Raw genomic sequence first — 25,570 nt, 5'->3', positions numbered from 1 at the left:
TTAAATTAAAAGCTGTTTCATAATGTCAAAGGAATGCTCTGTATAATAATTTGCCTTCTGATGGTAATTCTGTATAATCAATGCCACCTTTTCATGCAATCTTTTGTGTTCTGAAGTTTATTCTGTACTCCCATGTGGAAAATTGGATGTGGAGGCACTTACAGAACACAGCTCACAGCTATATTGAATAAATAAAATAGTTAAATGGAGGGAAAATATTTTAAAATATCAACTATTTTTTAATTTGAAGCACATCAGTGTCTTCATTCAAATTGCAAGAAAGGAAATTATGGTAGCCAGTGTTTCAGATTACCACCCTTCACATGTACTGCTTCATCTCCCCCTCAAGACATAAAAATTTTCTGCTGGATGTTTTCTCCATCTTTCATTACGGACAAGCTAGTTACAGCCCTCACTAAAGTAGCAGGCGAGGGGGCAGATTCAGCCCCAAAATCTACTGGTCATATCAACATATCCACTGTCTATCCAGTTTCTCCTGACTAAATCCAGCAGTGGAAGACCATGCATACCACACCAAGGGACAAACAGATCCATCCAAATGTAGGCAAAATTTTAAAGCCATGCAGGGCAGCCACGTCCACTCAGCATGAGTCCCAGACAGCTTGAAACTAGCACAAAAGATCTGATGATGCCTCCTGACTCCCCATCATGTAGGCACAAGGTACAGCATAGCATGTGTGTCCCCTCCCCATCCTCCCTTCCTATTTGGTTCACACTTTTCCTTGCAGAAACTGCACTAAGCTATAGGCCTAGATAATAGTTGCTGCAATAGTAAAAATCTCCCATGTAAATAGTTGCTGCATTAGTAAAAATCTCATCATTTTAGCTTTGGAATCTTAGATTTTTTTCAAAGTCCTTTGCCTGAAACCTGAGGGAAATTAGAGCTTCAGCAAGATCAGAATTCGAAGGTGTTCGTAATCCTCTGTATTTACATGTTGTATGTTTCAGATTCATAGCTAAACTGCCCGAAAAAAACCCTTTGAGAAAGTCCGATTCATTTTGTTCCACTGTTTTTCCTCTTTCCTAAGAGATTTTGACTAGATTCTGATCCATCTCAGGTGAAACTCTGAAATCCCAGAAGCTGTTCAGGGGTTACACAATGCAGTGAGTCTACAGGACAGGTAAGTTCTAGTGTGATTAGTCTGCAGAAACATATTCAGTGGACCCCTCTAAAGTTTAGGGTTCCTTTGGTTTTAAATGTACTATCCAGGAGAACCCTTAACACCTTTCACGTACGTTCAAAGCTGATGAACAGATAAAGTTTGAAAAGATCAAAAGACACACCTCTTCTATGAGAGAAGAAACTGGAGTAGCAAGAAGTAAATGCAAAACTGGAATAAAATGAAATTTGGTTCTTGAAAACAGTTACAAAGTTCTGCTGGAAGAAGCAGAACCTTTCCTGTTGAAATGATTCCTCTGTAAAGAATTTTCCTCCTGGTATTTGTTTCCTCTTGCATTCTGCTCTTTCCACATCCTCCTGTGGGACTAGGGAACCTGATGGCACCCAGTCACAACCTGGGCAAAGACAGAGGATGAGATTCCCAACACTGTGTTATATAAGGAGAAAATACAGAAAACTGCTTTTATTCTTGAGAGAATCTGGTTTATCTGGGCATCTCTTTAGCGTGGTGCCTGGGAGTCCAGGAGAGGCCTGTCCAAAGGTAGCAAATGCATAACCACTTCTTTTCTAGGTCCACCAGGCCACAGGTTTTACAAGCACAGCCAAGACATATGGTTTACATAATTTTTCCCATGCAGAGGCACGTAAAGAGAATGATACAAAGAGGCCAGAGAATTTATGGTGATCGGCTCAAATCCCACACCCCAGAAGGCCACCTCTGAAATGCAGCATTGCTACAAGTATCAGCTGCCGTAACTATTTTTGTAGCAATGTAGAACCAGATATATAGAATATGAATTAGTCTATTATTTCAAGGAGGACCGCATACAGGTAACACGGAGAAGAAAGACAAGGAAGGCTTTTAAAGGGGAAAAAAGATATTAAATTTTACATGATTCTTTTTTGTTCTTCCAAACAACCCCAAGCACAGTGTCACTGTCCAACCAGCAAGAGAGACTGCCTTCCCTCCATGGTGCCAAAGGACATGGTTAAAAGAAAAATAAAAAGCAGTCCCAGGATGAGGGTTTTTTCTATTTTTTTTTTTAATCACATGCCAAGTATGACACCAGCCTTGTGCACAGGAAGCATCTGGACACACTGGAAAGAATTTCCTGACTTGCTGCAAATGACAAGCTTAACTAACAGCTACTTTACACCAGCTATAGAAGAGCAAATTGCTCCCATGCTACTTCTCTTAGGAAAAAAAGGAGGAAAAATACCTCAGTATTCTATCTAAAAAAAAACCAAACAAACAAAGCCCAAAAGGTAGTAAAATGGATTCAGAGGCTTTTTGGTTTGTTTTGTTAACATGGACTTCCATAATACCAGGATTTTGCCTGAACTGCTCAGCTATGAGAAGAGAAACTCGGAAAGCAAAATCCTAAAAGAATGTCGAAGGAGTAAGATAATCTATTTATCTTCCAAACTATAACTCCTGAAAAGGTTATTGAGGAAGAACAAAAAAAAGACCAGGTAAAGGAAGCACAGCATGTTACTAGCTCGAGGAGAAAACGATGCAATTTAATCTTTAATAAGCTTTCCCTACAATTCAAAGTCTATTTGTCTAAATTTCTCTTAAATGACACTGCTTTGAAGAATAAATCCACAGCAAGTACATAATTAAAAAAGCCTCAATATTGTCAGTCTTCAGGGCCTTAAGTTCTTTAGGAATGCCAAAATATCTGACCATGAGAGACGTTCCCCCCTTCCCCCCTTTACGTCCAGATTTTCATTAGTTTTTCACAAAACATTTTTATTAACCTCAGTCCTTCCAAGGTAAGCTGAAATAAAAGAAGCAGCAAAAAGCAGCTGTTAGAGGAGTTACACAAGGGCCTATCTAAACCCTCTTAAGAGGAGAGAAAAGTAAGGAGAAGGAGATTGAGAGGCTCAGTGACACAAGTAGACAGAGGTGGCTGAAAACAATTGGTAAGATTTAGAAAACAAATATGGATAGTAATGATCTGTAAAAAATGTGATCATAACCATTTGAACATAAAAAGAAGGAGAGAAGTGCAAAAAATTAGCTTTGCAGTTCTGGGTTGCAGGTTGGACTTGATGATCCTAGAGGTCTTTTCCAAACTTAATGATTCTATGATTCTAATTAAAGGCTTCCTTTCTTGGGCTGGGAAAGGATCCTGTAAAAATTGAAATATATATTGTGGTTCTTTTTGCCAGGCTTAGCCCCCAGCACAGAGTATGTGCTATTCAGTGGGGAATTAGTGAGCCAACAGAGGCCACAGTGCAGAAGAAGCTGTAAAATGGTATATTCGCTTGCTAAGGGAGTAGCTGATGATCAGAAATACAATTACTCTGCCTAACTATGTAACTATGGATGGTGCCACCATCTATACCTTTATGTAATAGCTTCTGGATTCCTATTAAACTTTGCTCCTTGTGATTTCTGCAGGATGAGTATCACAGGTTATACACAATGTAAAAAAAAAATTGGAAAAAATAATTCATTTCAGCAGGCATATTACTCACTGATCTTCCACTCTGTTGAGAGACCCCCATGTTTGAACAATAAAGCAAGAGTGAGCACAACAGTCTCGTTGTCTGACACACAGCAGGAAACAGAATAAATGCTGACTAAAGTCACCTTCAGAGAATTTTAAACCATTTAACGATGCCATGAAAAGCTCAAATACGGACCTCTGTGATTCAAGGGAAATTTCCTTTAATTCCCTCCTTGTTTCTCCATTTAGCTGTTCAAGCCAAGCTGATTTGTGAATGGTTGAAGTTCTGGGCAAGTACCCATTTTTTCCCAATCTCACAGGCTCAAGGAAAGTGCATGTACACAACATCATGGTGTTTCAAAGGTCCTAGGCAAAAAGGCCCTGTCCTTCTCCAGAGTTGTGCCATGTTCCTGACTCCTGGTATCCAACACTGAAGAGACCTCCCAGAGCAGACAAGACCACAGAGCAGGTTTGTGGTCTTATGAGAAACAACAGCAATTGCAATAAAGACGATGGAGAAATCAGCTCTTCTAGGCCACCCAGGAAAGGCACAAAGAGAACAAACAATGATGTTCTCCAGGAAATGCCACTGTCCTGCAAGAAGTGCTTTATTTGTCACAAATGGCCTCCCATGCCTCTGCTTTAGAAACAAAACAAAGAAAAAAAAGACACAAGAAAAACTCCTGACACTGAAGTCTGACTTCAAAACTTATTCTGTAAAACAGAAAAAATATATTAAATTTCAGTGGATGTACAATTGTGGTGATTGGAAAAACATGTTCCTTATTGCTCTGCTTCTCACAGTTGGCCTACACTTCATATACTTAAACACATACTTTTTAACAAATCTCTGCATTCGAAAAAGGCTCCAACCTCTTTATATTACTGAAAAAGACCTTAAAAGATTAAGGTATTTAAAGGGTTTCTTGAGTGAACTGAAGGAAAGTAATTTTAAGAAATAAAGTTTTACTTCAGTTTCTTTTTCACTACCTTTTTTTTTTTTTTAACTGACACACACTTTTCATATTTTTAAATTTCTTCTCTTCAAATAGGGTGAAGCGGTATTTCCTCCAGGAGATCATGACTTTCAAATGACAGCACAAAACCAAACATACCTGGAATAAAGGTGTTAAAAAATCTTTACCCTGTCTTTCAGCTTCGTCCCCATTTCCTCCCAAACCCCATGTCTGCTCCCTAACCTCTGCCCCAATAAGCTTCTGACACATCTCCTCCCAGTGTTTCTGCCAACAAGCTCAGCTGTAAAATAACAAAAACAGCTACTCAAATTTCACTGGCACCACATAGCAGACAAGACTGCCACAAACTCTGTCCAGCACATCTAATTCACCAGTCCTGCTCAGCGCTCCTTCCACCCTCAAAGATTGATACTGTTTCACAGAGCCTTAGGGTTCTGATATTTTCCCATCCTTCATTTTTGCATTGCTCTGTGCACCCATTCCCTGTGGAGATCGTTCCAGTTTCCCCTGAATGCTGTGTGTGTTTCCACTTAAATGATGCTTTCTGCACCATTCTTTTAAAACATGTAGGAGATCAGAAAAACAAAACCCGTTAAGACTACTACGCTGACCTTCCAGCATCTTGATGATAGTCTGCAGAGAAAACATCTTATCTAAGCAGGGCTGGGATTTACCTGGCTAGGGAACAGCTCTGTAAAAGAGAACTGGGGGTCCTGGTGGACAACGAGCTAAGTATGAGTGAGCTGCAGCAAAGAAAGGCAACAGGATGCTGGGCTGCATCAAACAAGGGCAACACCAGCAGCAGTAATGAAGTCATTTTCCCACTTAACTCAGTTGCTTGTCAGGCCATGCCTGGAATATTATGTTCAGTTTTAGTTCCTGCCACACAAAACACATGTAGACAGGCTGGAGAGGGTTCAGAGAAAAGCCACAAAAATGATCAAATATGGAGACACTCTTTTCACAAGAAATCACAAGGAAAAGACAAGGGATAATGGGTACAAGGCACTCCTGGGGAGATTTTGATTAGACACAAAAGGAGAAGTTTTCACAATGAGAACAATCAGCTGTTAGAATAACTTCCCCAGAAAAGTGGTGATTTTCCCAATGTTGGACACTTTTAACAATTTAAACGAACAACGTGCTGGGCCATTTGTCCAGCCCATGCTTTTGCCAAGAAATATGTGATCAGATGATCCCTGAGGTTCCTTCCAACTGGCATTCTGTGATTTTATTATTTAAAAGAACAAAAGTCATCAAAAAATCTTTCTATCCTTCTCTCTCTCTCTAAATATATATATATATAAAATAAAACGGAATTTGCTGCAATATATGTAAAAATTTATAATGCATATACAATTATGCTTATCACTATAAAGTACAATGCAGGACAAAATATTACTTTTCCATATGGGGTACACATTACACCCTGGAAAGAGGAGTTGCACACACCTGAGCCTCCAGTTCAGGGAAGCTGAATTTTCATAATCCTCAGAAGTTTCAAAGCACACAGTAAATAATGCAATTCAAGTTATGATGTTGCCAAATACCTGTTTGCCTGATTTTTTGGACTGATCTCAAATCTGCTATACAGTGCACTATTCAGATGAAGCAATAAACATTGTTGTGCCAACAAACCAGACTGTAGACTCCAAATATTTCTCAGACCAGTTTATTAGACTTTAAAAGTATTTTGTAATAAAACCAATCTTCTCACTTCCTACTTCACTTAGTAGAAGATACCATGCAGTCTCTGATGTGCATATCAGCATTACATGAAAGTAAACAATGAAATAAAAGTAGGTCTAAAAGCAGCATAAACAGAAGACCCATGTCAAATAACAAGCTATAGATAACTTCCAGGTTTGTTAAATGATGATACCTATTCCCCACAATACAGCATGATTAAAAACATATTTCAGTTCTCTTAATCTCTACCTCCAAACTCACTTGTTCCACTCTTTAAATGGCCAGCTCTAACCTTATTTAAGTATTAAGCCCCAAGGACCTAAATTACTTATATTACTATCCTTCTCTTACATCTTTTTATTACTGTGTAGCATATGAATCTGTTCAGTAGTTTAGCACTACTTATCCTATAAGCAAGTTGTCTGTCACACGCAGACTCACAAATACTGTGTCCATGCCTGTCCTCTTTTCTGGGATAAAACAGAATCACAGAATAGTTTTGGCTGGAACGGACCGTAAAGGTTCATCTTGTTCCAAACCCCTTGCCCTGAGCAGGTACATGACCTACTTTTCAGTTGCATGAGAAGGCACTCTATTGTTATGGGGAGCTTTGAACTTCCTTACAGATACTGGAGTGACCAAGGGCTTATGTAAAATCTCCAGGGATTAGATTATTAACAATGCTTACGATTTTGCATGAACTGGGTCACTAGGGATTAAAAATGTTAGAACAGATAGGAGAACTAAAACTAAATATATTTCTTGTCTAGTTTTTCCCTGAAAGGGAACATGTTTGCACAGCCTGGACTCCAGCTTCTTATCATGCTCAAATGCTGGGGATAGAAACACTTAACTTGGAACAACACATTTTAACTGCAATCTTGTTAATCCTCTGTTCAAGTCAGATATCAATCCAAGTTTTTGGTTTGGTTATTGACCCATGGGATCTGCAAGTGTTGACAAGTCAACACCTTTTCGGAGATTTTCTATGTCAACCTCAGAATGACACGATATTTTTCACGATATTTTTCCCCATTTCAGCCCCATGAAAGAAATCAACCTTCACTTCCAGCAGTTCATAATGCAAAAATGAGTGGGTAAAACTGAATTAAGCCTACACTTCACAAAGATAGTTCTCCTATGCTCACAACACTCAGTGTACTGACGTGCTTCAAAGAGTAATAGGTGCACTCATACCTTTCAGGACGATTTTTGATTATGCCATCTAGGTATATGACAGATGTCAAGAATCTTGAGACTGGGAAAAGACAGCTATGTGTAAATTAGAGAGACCTGTAATACCAATTTTATTTCAGTATAAGCTCATTCATTGGCCAGGCTTTATCAAGAGGCAGTCTTGCCATCTGATCCACAAAAGTAAAGAATAAACAATACTCTTATAGTGCAAACTTCCCAAACAGTATGTTTTATTTGATGAGGTCTCAATCCCTATATTCTTTTGAGGTGTTATATGATTTCGTATTTCTTTAATATATTCACCTGCTCTCTTTAGTGTGCACTCCTCTCTTATTCACAGTTATAAAATCAAGAACATCAGATTTGTAGCAGATTTACCTCTGTGAAAAATCTCCAAACTGAATGATTTCCTGCAAAAGTGAAGGAAAGTCAAGTACAAGAGAGGAGAGACTCTCCTGCACAGCCCAGAGCAGAACAGGTACAGAACAGGAACAGAACAGCGACAGCTGTGTGTAACTGTCTCTTCTCTACAAACGTAGTCTAAGTGCTCCTATTCAGCTTCAAGACACTGTATAGGTCTGACAGTTTGTGCAAAGCCTGTGATACACATAGGAGAATTTGGCATGGCAGGTATGTCATGAGAGAACGGTGCGTCAAGAGTTAAAGCATTTCACTGCACGTACATAGGTGAGCATTTGCTCCCAGTTAAATACTTCTCACTTCCTCCAAGAAAAGAGGCATTTTAAATTTCTCTCTCAATATCATTTTGACATAACCTGTAACTACCAGTGGTACATGCACCAGATTTCAGAAATTCCTAAGTCTGCCCCTGAGGTACTGGTATAAGCATACCTGAACCACATGAGATACTGCTGTGCTGTGCATTGCAAGTCAGAAGTGTGAGGATTTGCTTTATCTGAAGTACAAAAGCAGAATCCCAGGAACTAATCCAACCCCTCTATGAACAAAACCTTTAAAGGAAGATTATCTCTTGCACAAAGGCTGGCTGTCCTTCAGTAAGTCTGTTCTCTGCTGAGTGTTTCTACAAAACTGCTGTTGGTAGCTGAACAAGGTAGAGGTACTGCTGCACTTCCCAACCAGCCATGAAGAATGAAGGACTCCCATTTCCAAGTCATCACAGAGCTGAGAAAAAAAACAAAGATGAATCCAAGCACTCATTTCCTTGTCTGATCAGAAATGTCTGATGATTTGTGAAATGCAGCAAACAAACTGTCCCCTCCCTACTATTTTCAATTGAATTTCATCCTGCACTTGCAAGATGCTAGATGGGACTTGAATTGTCAGTATTTCACAACAGCAGAGGAGGGGAAAAAAAGTCTCAACCACATGGGATCTTACATTTACCCTTACAAAAACCTGTTTTCCTGAGATTTCAATCCAATCCACCAAATTAACAACGTCAGATAAGCACATGAAATTTTTTGTCTGATCAAGGTCTCCATATTCCTGCCATCCACTAATTTTGTCATCAAATTGATTCAAATAAAGTAGTGATTTATTTGATCTATCGATTTTTTTGAGGTCGATCAAAATTATTTCTTGATTGCAAAGCAGGTATGCATGATAGCTGGTAAACACTTCAGAGTGCTGATTTACTGGTTCATTGCTGTCTGAAAACGTGGCACAGCAGCTTCTCTCACAAACTTTTGGAGAGCAACTATTATTTATGAACTACTATTTCACTCCTTTGTAAGCGAAAAAGACATAAGCAATTAGTTTAGCTGACTATGCTTAAATCTAAATCAAGCATAAGCATTGGAGCCAGTCCACTGTGGCCATACAGAAATCGTTTGGGGCAAATGAATTCACTTCTGACAAATATATCCCTTTTCTCTTTTATCCACAGATATACCAGAAAAACTTTCAGTTAGTCTATTAGATACTGTCAAACCCTCTTTCACCTGAGCTACTAACCCCCTTTCTACTGACAAAATTCACTGCTCCTCCCAGGTCGTTTCTTTCCTCATTCCATATAATAATAAGGCTTAGTATTACGGAAAGGGGGAAAAATAACCTCACATACTCTTTCCAAGTTGAAACAATAAAATTAAATTGTTACAGTGACTCTCATAAGTTCCCACTGTACCAGAGAAATGTACTCGTGTGAAGAAAACAACAAAATTAACCTTAGAGGGTAGTCTAGATCTAAATTCCCACATTCACACACAGATGCTTAAAATAAATAGGCTTTCTTAAGAAAAGATATTGCATCATTTTCCAATTGCAGTGCAATCAATCATTTGAAACATTTGGGTTTTTTATCAGATGCTTATCTGTCTCAAGTGACAAGAACATGCTGCTTATTACTTTCTCCAAGTAATATATCCCAGCAGTAGGGGAATGAGATAAACAGTGCAGAATTATACATTCCTATCCATGTACAAGTCTTACCACAGTTTCCTGACTTTCCTCAGTATATTGAAGAACATATTTTCTAAGTTCACTGATAAGTGTTTAACAGGAATGAATGAAGGTTACTATTTGGACAAATCTGTCACAATTATTTCTAGATGCTAATGCATTCTGCTAAATATTCCTATGGTAATGCCAGTGAAAACACTAATGAAATACCCAGAGCAGGCACCATTATCACTCATGTTTCACAGTGATGCTATGTGAGTACGCAAGAGAACAGACATTGCCCTCTTACAAATCTTCCTCTCCCATCCTTTATAGGATTCCTGTACTTATGCATCAGCTGATAAAATCAACTTTTAATCATCTGCATTGGCCTACACAGGCACAGAACAGTACATTTTGAGCCTGTGTATTTGGCAACACATCCTAAAATTTAGCAACAGCCAAGGCTTTTCCTCATAAACCGTAATATCACAAATGACCACATAGATCTTTGCAGCTTTTACTCCAATATCTCATCTCATGTTTAATGTACACATTAAAAAATTCAAAGAATATGTCTTGCCCACTTCCCTTAGAAAAGCAGCCAACAGTCAACAACCAAGATTACTTAAAAAATTCTTGCTGCTACCCTAGTATTTTCAGCCTTTAGTTTTGAGACTGTAAGTACCTCCATAATAGAGAATTTTATAATTTATGGGTAAGTACTCAGTAAATATAAATGAAGAATAGTAAGTATATAGAGATGCTGGGTTTTTTCCCCTCAAGCTAAATACTTCAGGCTGGACTGAGTGATTCTGTAATTAGCAAAAAGACACTTTATGCATAAATGATTTCACTTTTCAGCATGTATTTTACTAGTAGTAAGAATTTCCCGATATAACAGAACAACACAGACTTTTTCCTAAGGAAAGCCAGCGTATACACTATTTTTGAGTCATGTAAAGAGTAACAGAGCAGACAAGTGGTTCAAAGAGAAGACACTTATTCTGGTAGAGAACTGACCAGTCAGCACAGTAAGTTAAATCTGCTTACCATCTTAAGAATTCTCCAATTATGGGTGCATGTTTGGGCCTTGCCCACAGTGTTTACACAACCCCTCCAACTAACATCCTGAACCACAGCCAATATTCACTGGAAGCATAAACAACTGTGAAAAATATATAGGAAAACTTTGTCAAGTTTTTAGCCCACAGCTGACTATAGTGGGGGTTGATGGAACCTTTGCAGTAAAAATAGTGCCCCAAATCAGTTCTCCACAGAGAAAGTTTCCAATGATAAGGGACACATGTAAGCCACATTCTTTTAAAAACCTGCTCAAAAGCAGCTCATTGTTCATAAAGGGAATGGTGTTTACACAGGAAAAAGTCCACTTTCAACAAATCTGAAATCCAACAGATGTTTCCTTCTATCTAAGCAAAACAAGTTTGTGACCCTTTTCTTCCCAACCAGAAATTTTCAAAATTAATTCTGCAGGGAAAAAAAACCCAACTTCCATTCTTGAGAGAATGATCTTGGGGAAAAAAAAAAAAAGGTGTTCTTTAAAGAGAATGTTTTATGGTCTGGATTTGAAGAGATACAATATGATTATTATAATTTGGTTTATACTGGAAAGAGAAAGTAGGGCAGGCTGTTACTCACACTGCTCTATATTGTAATTCCTCTCCTCAAATCAATTTAAGCCCTCTTCTCCAGACCTCCCAGAACATCACTCCAAAACTCCCAGTTGCCCTTGGCTTCCATAAAGCTCTTAAGATCTCTCTTCCTCTGCTCACAACACTTTAATAACAGAAGCATCTGAGCAGAGCATAAAAGGCATATCTCTTAATTTTATTTTAATTAGTACTACCAGTACCCACTAACCACACAGGAAGTGTCAGTACTTTGTAGAAGTGTAAAAGGGAAAGAATTTCAGGCTTTGCCTAAGTTATGCTGCTGAGACCTGCACCACACCTGAAACAGCCCCACACCTGACTGTTTCACTTACCATCACGAGAAAGTTTCAGGACTTTCAGGTTCTACCTGCTGTCATTACACCATTACACAGCAAAGCTGGATCTGGTGACATTCTGTTGCACAACTGAATGCTGCAAAGACAGCATCTTCCAAGGAGTTGGTGCATTTTCTGAACCCAACAATACCTTGCTCCAGAAGATGAATTGAGCTGGACCACAGGTTTCTGAGAATTCTATCAATTTTTTTATACCTTTTATAAAATGCAGCTGCAGAGGCCAAAGAAGTTACATTAACATCTAGAAACACGCATCAAAGCCAAAGTTAAAACAGTCCTAAACATGAGTATGGCAAGCATAGTCAGTGCATGCCACTCACTCTCTGCGCCCAACTTCACCTCCACAAGTCCCTTCTTCACTAGATGTCACTCCAGCTACTTCTTGTCCTATCTATTTTGTGAGCATTATACAAAGTTCCCATCTCTACAATGTTTTATGTGCAGCACGCTCAGCACTGAGGTTCCTTACCCCAGCTGAAGGCCCTGCATGCCCTGTGATGAATATAACAAGACAGGACTGCAATCTGCCAGCAATATAATGCACCACTATTACAACCAACACGAATATTAGCAGTGTGAAGGAGACCCACTGAGATGCAATTCAAATCTGCCTATGAAACAATTATAGCAGAAGGCAGAGGTGGTTTTCTCCCTCCCCCAATAATCCTATTTGTCCTTTAAATAGATCTGAAGTATAATCTCAAACTGTCAGCATTTCTGAAAAGAAATACCAGCTCAGACCTAATTGGATTTGTCAGACAATCATAGCTAAACAGTTCTCTGAGCTCCAACAGCTGAACAACTAGGGAAAAATCTTCCACATTGTAATGTATGAAAATCTTCCACACTGTAATGTATGAAAGTTTATTTCAAGAGGAAAAATTTCCTCTGAAAGTAAGTGGTAAAAAGACCTAATTTGTTCCACAGAACCCTATTCCTTAGCAACATAATGGTGTGGCATAGCTAAGGTTGTGTGAGCTGCTCCATATAGGCAATTATCTACAGTTAGCTGCTCAAACACTGTCCCTTCAGTCTGCTCTGAATTCACCCCCATTGCTAAAAATTTGCTTGTGTAAACCTGCTTTTGTTTTAGACTTTTTGACCATGAGTAAGAAAAAGAGAGAAAAAATGCAGGGAATTCTGACATGAACATGTAACAGTACCATTTGAAAAGAAAACAAGTAATAATATATCACATGTAAACATAAAAACTAGCAGAACATGTGAAGAACAGAAATACTTTCTATTCCTCTGGACTTTCTTTTTGCATCACCTATATATATATACATATATATGTACACATGAAACTTGCTCTGTCATTGCTGTGTGTTAGGCTGTTCTGTTCAGGTTCTTGTGGGCTAGAATAGTATATTTTAAAGACAGTCTAGGGCATAATGGTCTAAAAACCACACTAATCTCATCCTCTGAACAGTGAGACAGAATACATTGCAATGAGGTACAGGTTGCAAGTTAAAGAAGCGTACAGGCCAAATCTTAAAACACTTCCAATGCCTTCAAACTGTGGTTTCATTAATGAAGATTTAGATTATTCCATATGTGTCCAGATCCACAAGAAAAGTTATTATACAGATTTTATGCTGAAAATTAAAGTGATATTCATTTCACTGACTTTAACAGTCATGCAGATTTTAACATTTATATTTGGAGGATAACAACTTGAGCATTGGGCAATGTCATTTTCTGTATTTGCAGACTTGGCAACCAGCACATATGCAGCTGAGGAATAAAAGTAAACTTTGCACTGAATTCCAACCCATGTTTTGATCTGGGTCAAGAGGAAATTGAGATAATGTATTTAGTCTATCACCATCAACATCAGTACTAGGAGCTAATACACTCCCCTACCTGTTGGCTTATCCACACCCAGGAATCCAGCCTGTCCCAGGGTTTTAAACACTTTATGTGCTGGGAACTGTCCTTCTTCTTCCCACTTGTCCACGAAAGGATTAATCTCCTTGTCGATAATCTAGATTTGAAAAATAAATTTTAGATGGTAATAACACAGACATTCCTACACAAGCAACTTTCAATAATTTTTCCTAAAAATTGTAATATAAGAAGAAAAGAGAAAGGTAAAGGAAAAATTTTGAAAGCCCAATAATTTTCTTACTTCCTGTTGGATATCCTTATTCTACACCCATCCACAACTATTACAACAGACTTAATGAAGCACATATTAATAATTCTTTTAGCTATTACAACTATTAAAACAGGAAGCCACCAGGGATGGTTTAAGCCTCTCCAAGTCCTATGAAAATGGTAGTTTCCCCTCACCATTTGTTACCTTTCTGGGTGCAGTTCCTAGAAAGTGTCAGGAAGGGAAATCTGGATTATCCTCAAAGGGATGTTGCCAAAAAAGGTTGATGAGTTGTTCACAGTGACCACACACAGTACCAAGACAGGCAAGTGGGAGAGACTTCATTTCCTCTTCCTTTACCTGAAACACTCCCAAGGAAGTCAGTGCTGTTCAGGGCAGTTATGTTCAGTCTGTATTTAGACTTCCCTCAGATCTGACAGAACATGTACTGGAAACACATAGTCTTCTTCCAGAATTTGTAATATTCCCATGTCTAGTCCCTGGGCAACTCTCGACTATGCTCCTGCTGCACACCGACCAAAAGTCAATGTCCTAAGCTGCCTGGCTACTGTCTTTGCTCTATTCAGGCTGCTGTCTTCCCACCCAGCTGTTGCGAGCAAAACACATCTGGGATAAAGCCCCTACATTCAGTAACACTTTCAGGTTTAAGAGCACAGGGGCTGGGTGTTTCACTCCACAAAATCCCACATTTCCATGGCCATGGGAAGGAAGCAAAATGCGCAGGTGCATTTTTGCCGCCTACCAGCCCAGTGTGAGGCAGATGCAGTTTTGACAGCTCTCAAAAGGGAGTCAGATGTATCCTGCCCACCTCTCCTACCTCCACCAGCCAAACCAGGAGTTGGCACAGGCCACTTCTACCCTGTGGTCAAGTGCACCACACACCTGGGTCAGCCAGGACAAGGGAGTCCAAATGGAAATATCCTTCCCCCAAACCAAACCCTATCAAAAACAAACATCAGTAGCCAATAGAAAGCTAATGTTTTTAACATGTGACCATGATTTTACTGCTCTGCTTTTTCATGAAGAGAGAATTTACATTTTTCAAGAACTTACTTCTCTTAATCTTCTCTCCACACTAAATAAACAAGTCCTGTGGTGCAAACTATTTCTTGAGCTGGAAATAGAATCCTCTCCCTCCCAGACTGCTGTGTTCTCGAGACCCTGAGGAACCTTCTTCCAAACTATCTATTTATTTCACATTCTTTGGAGAACTCCAGCCCATATATGGCTGCTTTCTGCTTTCCAGTTGGCCACAGAAATAAGTATACTTCATTACTCATAACAGAAAGATCACTTTTTCAATTCTCTCATCAAATTCTGAAGAATTAATATACTAAATGTTCAACTCATTCAGTAATTATCATCTCTCTTCCTCTCTTATATTGATTAACAAAGGCCTCATGATCAATAGTAACAAAATACCAGAACCCTATCTAGGAGAGCTCACATTTCACTTCTATATTGAGATATCCCAGATGCTCAGATCCTAAGATGCTGACCCTCAATGTTGAGTTACAGCTGGTGAAACACCTTTTTGACTGTAGTAACATCTGGCAATACTCATCAGGTAACATTCAGGGAAATGCCTGAAAGAGGCTATGAAATACATAAAGTTTTCCCAATGTTTTGATGGATCTTGGCAAAAATATAAAGTGAATGCACTAACAGAGTTTTATATTTGTTATGGCTGGTACTGGGCCAAGTATTTCACAGCCTACATAAAAAGCTACTTCTGAAATTAAACAAAGTCAAAAGAATGACTAAGCCATGATTTCTGCAGATTATAACCTGCTTGCTCCTGTACCTTTGAGTAAACTTCAAATCATTTACCAGAGCTGAATTATTACCAGGTGAAGTCTGCCATGCTGAGTAAAAGATCTGCTTTGCATGACACAACAAAAAACCCCAGAGATAACCTCAGTGCACAAACCACAAATGGTGTATGCCCTTAAGCTCAAGAAAAAATTAATATCGCAGTCCACATGCTGATAGCCACAGTGTTTTCTTAGCCACTGGACCCTACTGGACTGTATTTTTACAAAGAATTAAATAGTTCCTGTCAAAAGCTTTTACACTTCAGTCACAAATTGCTTGCGAAAATCATACATGTTATTTTATAATCATAAAGGGATTGGGGAACACCTTCCCTTGTACTTCCACATATGAACACAAGCCACATTGCTGGAAAACTGCAGTACTGCTCAGCTGGCTGATTCTTCAGCACTGATTATTGGATACTATCATCCCTTCCTAGAAAAGAGAAACGGAAACAGGGAGAGGTATTTTCAAAGGGTCAAGTCAGCAATGAGTGAAGGAACACAAGTAATTACAAAACATGTGCTTGAAACATTGCTGAAGATGGGTAAAACAGTGCTGTACTCCTAACCATTAGATTTGTCCCTTCCCTTGGCTTCAAGAACTTCCTCACATCTGTGCCCTCAGAGAAATATTTCACACTTGAACTGCAGAGACGTATTACGTAGGCACCTTAACTTAAACCGTAATGTACACATGCAGTGTTTGGGAAATACACAGAAGTGAGCTTTTGGCAGCATGCAGCAACTCTTCTGATGATTTATATGTGCTTGATTATCTCATGGAAATTATGGGCGTCAGCATTTAGACTTGCATCACTCAGATACCAACTATAACAAGATCTAAAAATCCTATCAGTAGAAATATTCAGCACTGCATAGTACTGATGCTATCTGACAGATATTCCCAGCCACAAAGGAAATCCTTCCACCAGATCTAGCTGGTCAAATCTCAATTGGCATTAGGGATGTAAAGTTGATTTAGGAGCCATATAACTTTCCCACCTGCTGATAAAGTTCCATTAAACCACAACAGAAACTCTGTTATTTTCCTGACAGTGAGGGCACAGTAAGTCTCATGTATGTGACGGGTGTTTTTCTCAGGTTGCTTCATCTGAACATTGAAGATGCAAACCTAAAGGACTAGGCTCTGGAGGCAGCCTTGGTTTAGCCTGCATCCCAGAGGGAATTCAGGCTCCTCTCTGGGGAGCCTCAGGGCTGGTATCAGCTGTGAATTATCTCGAAAAACACTGGTGGATATTTGCCCAGTAGGAAATCGATAGAGCCAACAAACTCACTTCCTGTTGAATGATGGTAAGAAAAATAAAAGTGTTTTCATTAAAAATAGTTTTGACAAAGTTTTGTGAAAACAGCACCTGTAGCTTCCTGCCCAGGAATGGGGAAATGCAGTGACAGGGTTATACAGGGGACAGAGACAGAAATTCAGATTTTTCAAATGCAGATTATTCTAATTTATCTTTAAAACAAAGCAATGAAAATATCCCTCCAAATCATTGCCAGAGAGTTGCACGTTTTGACTATTTTCCATTGGAATTTATTTACTATTTAAATGAGAAAACTAACAAATATTTACAGTTGGGTGTTTTCCTTCATATAATGCTCAGTATTCTGTGCTGATATTGTACCTACAGGTACCCAGAAACATTAGCAATTGCCATTTAATTCTCACTGCATTCTAAAAGAAATGCATTCTATGACAGTAGAAACTGTAATTGAATTAATTTGGTTGCTGAGAGCATGTACAGATGTCCTTTACAGAAATTAAATTTCTTTTCATTATTCACCAGCAAGTTTACCTTCCATCATGCAATTCAAACCAGAAATTAAAGGCCCCTTCTACACACAATACCTCTTGTATCTACACATTATAATACTGTACAATGGTAGTATATTTCAGCACACTATTAGCAAAATTATGAATCTTGAAAACAAGACACTGAATTCGTAAAAAAATTACATAAATTTTTACTAAAGCTGAGTTATAGCTCAGTTGAGATTAGACTGACTTACTAGAAAAGCAAGACAAAATGTCCAAGGAAATGCTATTTTATACTAAGTTTAAGTGGATTCTGAGGGAGCAGAATTAGATTAGGTGTTAGGAAGAAGTTCTTTACTCAGAGGATGGTGAAGCACTGGAACAAGTTGCCTAGAAATGTTGTGGATCCTCCATCCCTGCAAGTGTTCAAGGCCAGGTTGGATGGGGGCCTGAGCAACCTGATCTAGTGACTAGCATCACTGCCCATGGCAGGGGGTTGGAAACAGATGATCTTTAAGGTCCCTTCCAACCCAACCATTCTATGATTCTATGACATAACTGTACATATCAAGTTACAGTAATCAAACTTAGCTCTATTAATATAATAACCAAAGATGACACAATTAATAGGATCTTCAATGTAAAAAGCAAATAAATAAGCAACAAACTTCTGTGCTTCCAGTCCCCGTGACACATGCTAGCAGAAGTCAGGAGCTGCCTGAGTGCCTCAGTCACCCCACATGGTGGTGGCAAGCCTGGACCTGACATGGGCAATGTCCCAGCAGGAGAACCGATAGTTCAGTCTCTGATGCCAGAGAGTGCAAAAACAGAGGCAGTATGTGACTTAAAAAACCACAAGTTAAAAAAACCCCACATTAAACAAATATGATTTAACCACACAGCAGCCAGAAAATGTTCCCTGCAGCACTAACCTTGCCTGCTCATACAAAGTTATTTCATGCACTTTTTTCTGCTAACCAAAATCCAGTATTACGAGCTTGTCTGAATTCTGCAGTGATCTAGAGAGCAAAGTTGCAGCCTACTGCTTCCTCTTTCAGGATGCATCACCACCACTGGGCAAAGGTCTCCAGGAAGTTTTGCAGGAGTGTTTTCTGGTGATTGTTTTCTTTGAGGCTTTTTGTTTGGTTTTTTGTGTGGTTTTTGTTTGGTTTTGTTTGTTTGTTTGTTTTGTGGGGTTTTTGTTTGGGTTTTTTTGTTTGGTTTTTTCGTTTGGTTGGGGTTTTTGTTTGTTTTGTTTTGTTTTTTTTTTTTTTGGGGGGGGGAGGTTGTTGCTGTTGTGTTGATTTGGGTCTTTTTTAATACTAACTGAAAAAAGGGGCACAGCCCTCAATCCTTCTCCTATAAAACGTACATCATTACTAGTTGGGACTTACCTAGGAGATCTATGTAAAATATGACTCACTGCTATGCCAGGGGTCCTGTCAAGATAGCAAATGTCCTAGATGTTGCCAAAACACTTCTCGCCTTTCCAGAAGGAAGGCAAGTCTTCTTGCCCACAACGGAGAAGATTTGGCATTTGGATACACTCTGCACCTCATCCTATATTCACAGCTGACTACCCAGCCAAATATATAGTGTGATCACCTGGGCAAATGACTGTCTACAAGAGTTGTCAATGAAGAATCTGCCCTATTGCAGTATGGGGAGTTGTTGCTGGAACACAAGCCAAGAAAGCGTTTTCCACAATGATATGGAGTTGAACTAAGAAAGTTCAATTTAACAGCAAATATCTGTTTCATGACCCTGTGAAAAACATGTAGCAGGAAAAAAAAACCTTCTAAAAGCAGACTTTCCAAATAATTAAAATAAAGAACAAAGATGAAGTAATTTTAACTTTAAGCTTTTTAAGTATTTTTTTTTAAATTTCATACCAAAAAAAAGCCTTAAACAGACGCTGAAAAGCAAAATAATGGCTCCACCTGTGCCATTTAAACACCTTGCCAGTCCCCTTGCTTTGGTAGGATTACAGAGAGATAAAGGTAGGACTACGCTGAAATACCTGGATGAGCATGGTCTCCCTGGCAGACACGTAGGCTCACCATGCTCCTTTTCCATGGAGTGCATTGCTGATATTTTATTTTGCTTGTAAATGTACTAAGCACTTGACAGAATAAACAAAAAGACATATCAACTACATCAGGTTACAAATAACCCTGTCTCAATCTACTCTTCGCACATGTACTCATTTATTTGTAAATACTCAGATATTTCTGATTTTTCCCCCTTTTCCCTTTCATTGTAGATGGCACATAAGCTTGAGACATGAAGGAAAAAAAGTAATTCCATCTTAGCACTATAAAGCCAGTTCAAAGGGGAAGATAAGACATCATCTAATGCTTCTGGTATCTTTAGGATACTTCTACTTCTTTGTTCATTGCTGCAAAGCGAGGGTGAACAGGTCTGGATCACATCTGGGTTTCTCCATTGCCATTGCACATATCTGTGGCCAGAGCTGAGCTTCCAAAGAAGCTTCCAGTGGATTTCAAACCAATATTCACTGGTCTTACATAAGGGAAAAAAAACCACAAAATTTTCCTAATAGGTGAAAAATATAAGTCTGAAACGGAAAGATGTATTTAAAACTGTTTAATTAGAGCACCAAAATACTGTTGTACTTTTAATAAAGCTGTGCCACAGGCAACAAATTAATCATGAAATCTGCTATAGCACTGGCTACCAAAGACTGCAGTGGTCAGCAAATATGGGAACAAACTGTTACTAAATTAAGTTTTCTATTTCTCAGAGGAAAAAAAATAGTGGAATTAAAACATCTATAACATAGGAGTTGGCAGCTTCTCATTGTATAATAAAACATACCTGTCCTCATCTATTTTTACAAAATCTAATTTTTCATGGAAAAAAGCATGCACTTTATAAGTATTCTGCAATTTTGCCTGGTCTATTCACTTGGCAATAACTGGACACACTTCTGTTTAAATCATTGTGTTTCTTCCCTTTCACTGCATTACAGTTCCTTGCAATATACCTAATGCATACAGTAAAGCTGATTACTGGTTCAGAAATTTGAATACTGATTATCTTTTGATCCCATACATCTGGCTATAGATCTTACTTCAGGAAACCAGAAAATCCAAACCCTGAATCAACCACAAAGTTTTTGCCAACACTTACTGAAAGCTTAAAATCCTACAAGTCTGCCAGGAGTACAGAAGCACGTGCTGCCCTCCACCCTGTGCGTATTTGTTGGCACAGATCTGTGATCTGGCACATCTGGGAGCCCCACTGAAGAAGCAGAGGGTATACATCATCATCACCATACTAGGAAAATGAAAGAGCAGCCTAGGCACTGATCTTGGACAAGCCTTTTGGATGCCCGGGAGCTCTGGCTACTCGTATAGCACAGTATATTATACAAATATACTTGCATAGTATCCAGGCTGCTTCTATCAAGTTGTGAAAGCTGTAAAGAACTGAGCAAGTGACGATTTTTTTTGCTCTTCAACTCATCCTTTTCAACACATAGAAGCTGAGTTGAGGTACAGTGTAACACCTACCAGAGGCTGGAATGCTGGGATTTGGGTCCTCCTGACTCTGAATTACCTCCCAGTAGGAACAAAAGTTATCTCACTATGGCCCACACCATTACATCTGAACTGTCATGGTAAAATCTGTATAAACCCCAGATGTTTGCTCAGTCATAAACTGCTTATTAAGACAAAATTTTAGTTGCTGGAAGTGAGCAACTGAATTGCCTAATCTCATCAGATGTGGCAATGATATTGCAATATAATAATAAGACCTGAGACACAAAAATATCTCTTAGGCAGAGAAAGTCTAACTCGATGCAGTGGAAATTTATTCTAACATTAATATGGGGTAGGAAAAAAATCCAGTGTTTGGACACAGCAACTGTAATCTCAGATGTATGCACCAGTCTGACACCAAGCAACAAATAGGAGCACTGCTTACAAAATTGCCTTTGCTGCATTTTTGCTACATAATGAAGCATTTGTACAATAAGTGAAATTTTTCCTACTCTCAGAAAAAGCTTTTTACAGGGCTTGCTTGAATATGCTGAAGCTCTTTTTTTTCCCCCTCTTACTCCTCTGCACCGATTTAAAAGCAGCTCTTGGTAGGGCAGTAGTGGATGTACTGGATGGTCCCTTTTATTACAGTGGTATATCCCAGCTGCCTCTTCCAATAACAACAAAATTCAATTATAAAGATTTCCTCTCTGTTAAATTGCCACCAAAATTCTTGGCATCAGTAAGAGAATTAGCCCCATACAAATGTTTGTATGATTTTTCTGTCAGTCACAAGATGACAAAGGCTATTTCAAATACCCCAGAATCTGGGAATACACTTTGGTTCCCATAGACAGAAGAGACAGAAGGGTACTCACTACAGACTCTGTGGGCCTTACCAATGTCACATTTAACTGTTTTCTTGCTGAAACTTTTACCTTAGGAGCATGATAAAATAGATTTCAAAATTACAGGTGCCAGTCGTATTTTTTCAGATTCAGTTGTGTCTTTTCTCCCCCTCAACTTAGTGAGAAACTAACTTCTAAATGATTTATTTGTAATACCAGCAACTTAATACTTTGCTGTTCTGTGACAGGGGTTTATGATTTGTTACAAAGATAAATAAACTCAATCCAAGGTGCTCCAGTGGCAATAGTGGTCACCCTTCAGTATTTTGCAGGTGGTCAGAAAAACCATATTATTTTGACAGAGAATTTACAGTAATTTTACCAAAAAGCTAAGGAAAATATTAATATTTAATTTGAATCATTCATGCGCTAATATGAAGGGACGTTAAATCTTGCAAAAATACATATATAATAAACAGAAACTCATGACATACAAACCAAGAGTGCAAATAAGGTATTGGTGTCCTTTGGTGGAGTTTCATTGTCACTGGGAAATTCCCATCCTATAGACACACTACACAGTGTAACTAGAACCAGTCACCACTGGGCATAAAATGTAACATCATTCATATTACATGGAACTCCAGAAAAATATGTGTCAAATTTACCAATTTCTCAAACCTTTTTGGGAAAAAGCTAATGCCAGAGAAAAAGAAAAATGGACAGCATGTACACACCCTGTATGTATAGGAATACTGTTATGCATAGATATCCAGAGTAGGTTAAACCTTTTTCTTTCAAACCAGTTATATTGTAATTTAATTACTGCAGCAAGCCGTGGGATACCAGTGCACTGCAAGCATTGTCCAACAAGTAAAGGAAAAGTTACATTTTCGATTTCCAAGAGGAAGGGTGGTGACCTATAAAGTTGTAAAGGAAACCACTCACAGGGTCATTTCAATACCCTTGCTAAAAACAGCCCCCTGGAATTATACATGTCTCTTCCTCATCCTGCTCAGAACAATTGGAAAATTATAGATCATTTAAAATACATTAACTTAATATACCAAAAAACAAAATTAATGGAGACAAAAAGCCCACCAATTTTCACTTGTGGAATTGCACTGCTCATTTCTCAGATTTCTCTGGTAGTGGCATTAAGATTTAGCTAGTGGAAAACTGCCCCAGATTACATAACAGGTATATTTAAAATGTGGTGCAGATCCCGAGTGGTCTTTCTCTCCCAAAGACTCTACTTTTCAGTTTATCCTAAAGTCATCAGGGACAGACTTAACTTAAGCCAAAACAAACACTGATTGCTAGAAGCTTTAGGTGAACAACATCAGACTGGATTTGACATAAACTAGTGATATTTCTTTTTTCCCTACATGATCAGATCAAATCTAAAACAAATGCTACATAAATATTTTAAAAATATAGGACAATGGAAAAATCAGGTTTATGCTGCCTGCTGTGATATCTTCTACAATATATTTATCACAGGGTTTTATGCAATAAATGTAAAACTACATTCCTTCTCAGCCCATGACGCAATTACCTGCACTGAACCCAGCAAGGTAGAGAATATCGTTAGCTGCATTTCAACAGGTGCAGGGGGCATAGAAACAAGGGAGGGGAAAGGTTTTGTAAAAATAAATAAATAAATAAATAGTGTCACACAGCAGAACAGCAGACACTGCACAGACGCTAATATAGCTACTTTCCCCCGCCTTTCATCTCATCTCTAAGTAAACAAACAGCTGTGAACACTTGAAATACAACACAATGGGTGCCTTAACCTATCCATGACAAAGAAGCAGAACTTTTAAAATCTTCCCAATCACTGTCTTCACAATGTCTGGCTTTGTCCACTGTCTTTCAGGACACTGATTTTTCATCAAGGGATTTGTAGTGGCCAGGCAGGTGATGGGGAGCAGTGTACAAGTAACAAGGTCATTGGGTAAAAACCTCTGCAGATACACAGATGCACGAAGGCTCCTTCCAGGTGGGATCAGCACAAATTTGACAAGATGGTATTAACTACAAAATGGCGTACTATTAATCTAGGTGAGAGAGAAGGATTCATTTCAAGCTTCTTCTCCTGATTCTTTCTCTGGCATCTTATTTCTGCTTTGCAAAGGGTCTAGAAATTTAGATAATGAAACTAATTTACTAAGCAACTGGTCATGGATCTCTTTCTTTTATTCCTCACGTTTCTTCTTCTTCTTAACATAGAAAATGAACCCACAAGTCCTAAAGCTCAATGAAAACAGGCCTCATCTTAGTGACAGAAAATACGATTAGTTAAATTGCTTTGGGGGTATTTTAACACTGGAAGTGTGAAAGCTAATGCCTGAAGCAGTCCAAACCTGAGGTAAACATCACATGACTCAAAAAACTCCACTATCTTTTGTCCACAATGAACTAGGGAAGAGGTGACATTGGGAAAAAGGTAAATTTATCCATGGAAATATAAGATTCTGCAAGTAATTTTTAAAAGCATCTATTAAAGATAGAACAGCACAGCTCCAAACCCACATAAAAAAAAGATTCAGTATCTGGCAATCCAAAACATACTGTAAAAAAAAAAAAATACAGCAGAGCTGTATATGCTACCAGATAGAACTTGTAAACTTTCCTACAGGTAAGGGTTAGGGTTACAAGTCTGGGACAAGTCCTTACACTCCCTAATGCCTTCGTCTGAACTCACATACGGTTTGGTCCTGTGCAGTTGCCACAAAAATGCTGTTTACTCCCTGCAGCAGCTACTGAACTTCAGCACTTTTCTCACTGGTTCATAGTCTAAAGGTGGATGTCTCTGACACACCGCTGCCCCGGCCTCGCAGCGTGCACCACACCAGGGCTCCCTGCCGACACAGCGGCTGCTTCTCTCTCTTTGGCAGGTGCTCTTAATCCTGCCACGGTGTTCCACAGGTGATACTGACCTCGCTGATGGGAATGCACAGAGTTAACCAGCACTGCCATTACTTGCAGATTGCCATTTGACATTCAATTTGCGCATTACCTTACCAGAAGTGCGTGCCTTCCTCTGGACTTATGATTTGGTTTTGCAGGAGCCTTCCATCGCTCCCGTCTAGAGCGGGCTCAGTGGCCGGCGGCACCTGGGGCCGGCCGGCACCGCTCGCCCCGCTGGACCAGGGCAGCACAGGCAGGGAAGGGCTGTGCCACCCCGCGGGTCACAGGCAGGGGACACGCGGTTCCGTTTCTGGCACCAGCAGCGGCAAGTTACGTATCTGAGCACACTCTGAGCCGTTCCGGGCCACTCACCGCCCTTGCCTGGGCTCGTTCTCCCCGCTCAGGGCGGCGCGGCGGGGTGTCCCCCCCTCCATACCTTTCTGAGGGCCGCCCGCAGGTCGCGGTGCTGCGGGATGTCACCGCCGTCCCTCGGCCCCGAGCAGCGACCCCGCAGGGCCGAGCCCAAGCGCGCCCAGCGCCCGCCGCCCCGCAGCGCCATGGCCGCCACGTCCGGTCCCGCTCCAAAGGCAAGGCCGAGGGCTGCCAAAGCCTGCCCCGCTCCAAAAGCCGAGGGCAAAGGCAGCCGCCGTGCCCGAGCAGCTGGCCCGGGTCACCCTGGCAGCCCCCGCCCCGCCCCGTCGCGTCCCCTCCCTCCACCCGCTCCTCTCTTCCCCCGCAGC

The 25,570-nt window shown here is 39.6% G+C and overlaps 1 protein-coding gene across 1 annotated transcript; it reads right to left on the bottom strand.

Annotated features, from left to right (window-relative positions):
- Positions 1 to 13,716: 13,716 nt before the first annotated feature.
- On the bottom strand, positions 13,717 to 25,422 carry LOC114062129 (probable acyl-CoA dehydrogenase 6; the record flags this gene model as incomplete). Its single annotated transcript, XM_027893211.1, has 2 exons — positions 25,267 to 25,422; positions 13,717 to 13,837 (listed from the first exon to the last, which is right to left on the bottom strand). Coding segments are annotated over exons 1-2 (244 nt in total), but the record flags the coding sequence as incomplete, so codon positions are not given.
- Positions 25,423 to 25,570: the final 148 nt, after the last annotated feature.

Source organism: Empidonax traillii, unplaced genomic scaffold (genome assembly GCF_003031625.1).
Source record: "Empidonax traillii isolate 1590-97213 ecotype Southwest subspecies unplaced genomic scaffold, ASM303162v1 scaffold384:size1533304, whole genome shotgun sequence".
NCBI classification, from domain to species: Eukaryota; Metazoa; Chordata; class Aves; order Passeriformes; family Tyrannidae; genus Empidonax; species Empidonax traillii.
This window is presented reverse-complemented; position numbering and strand designations above follow the sequence as displayed.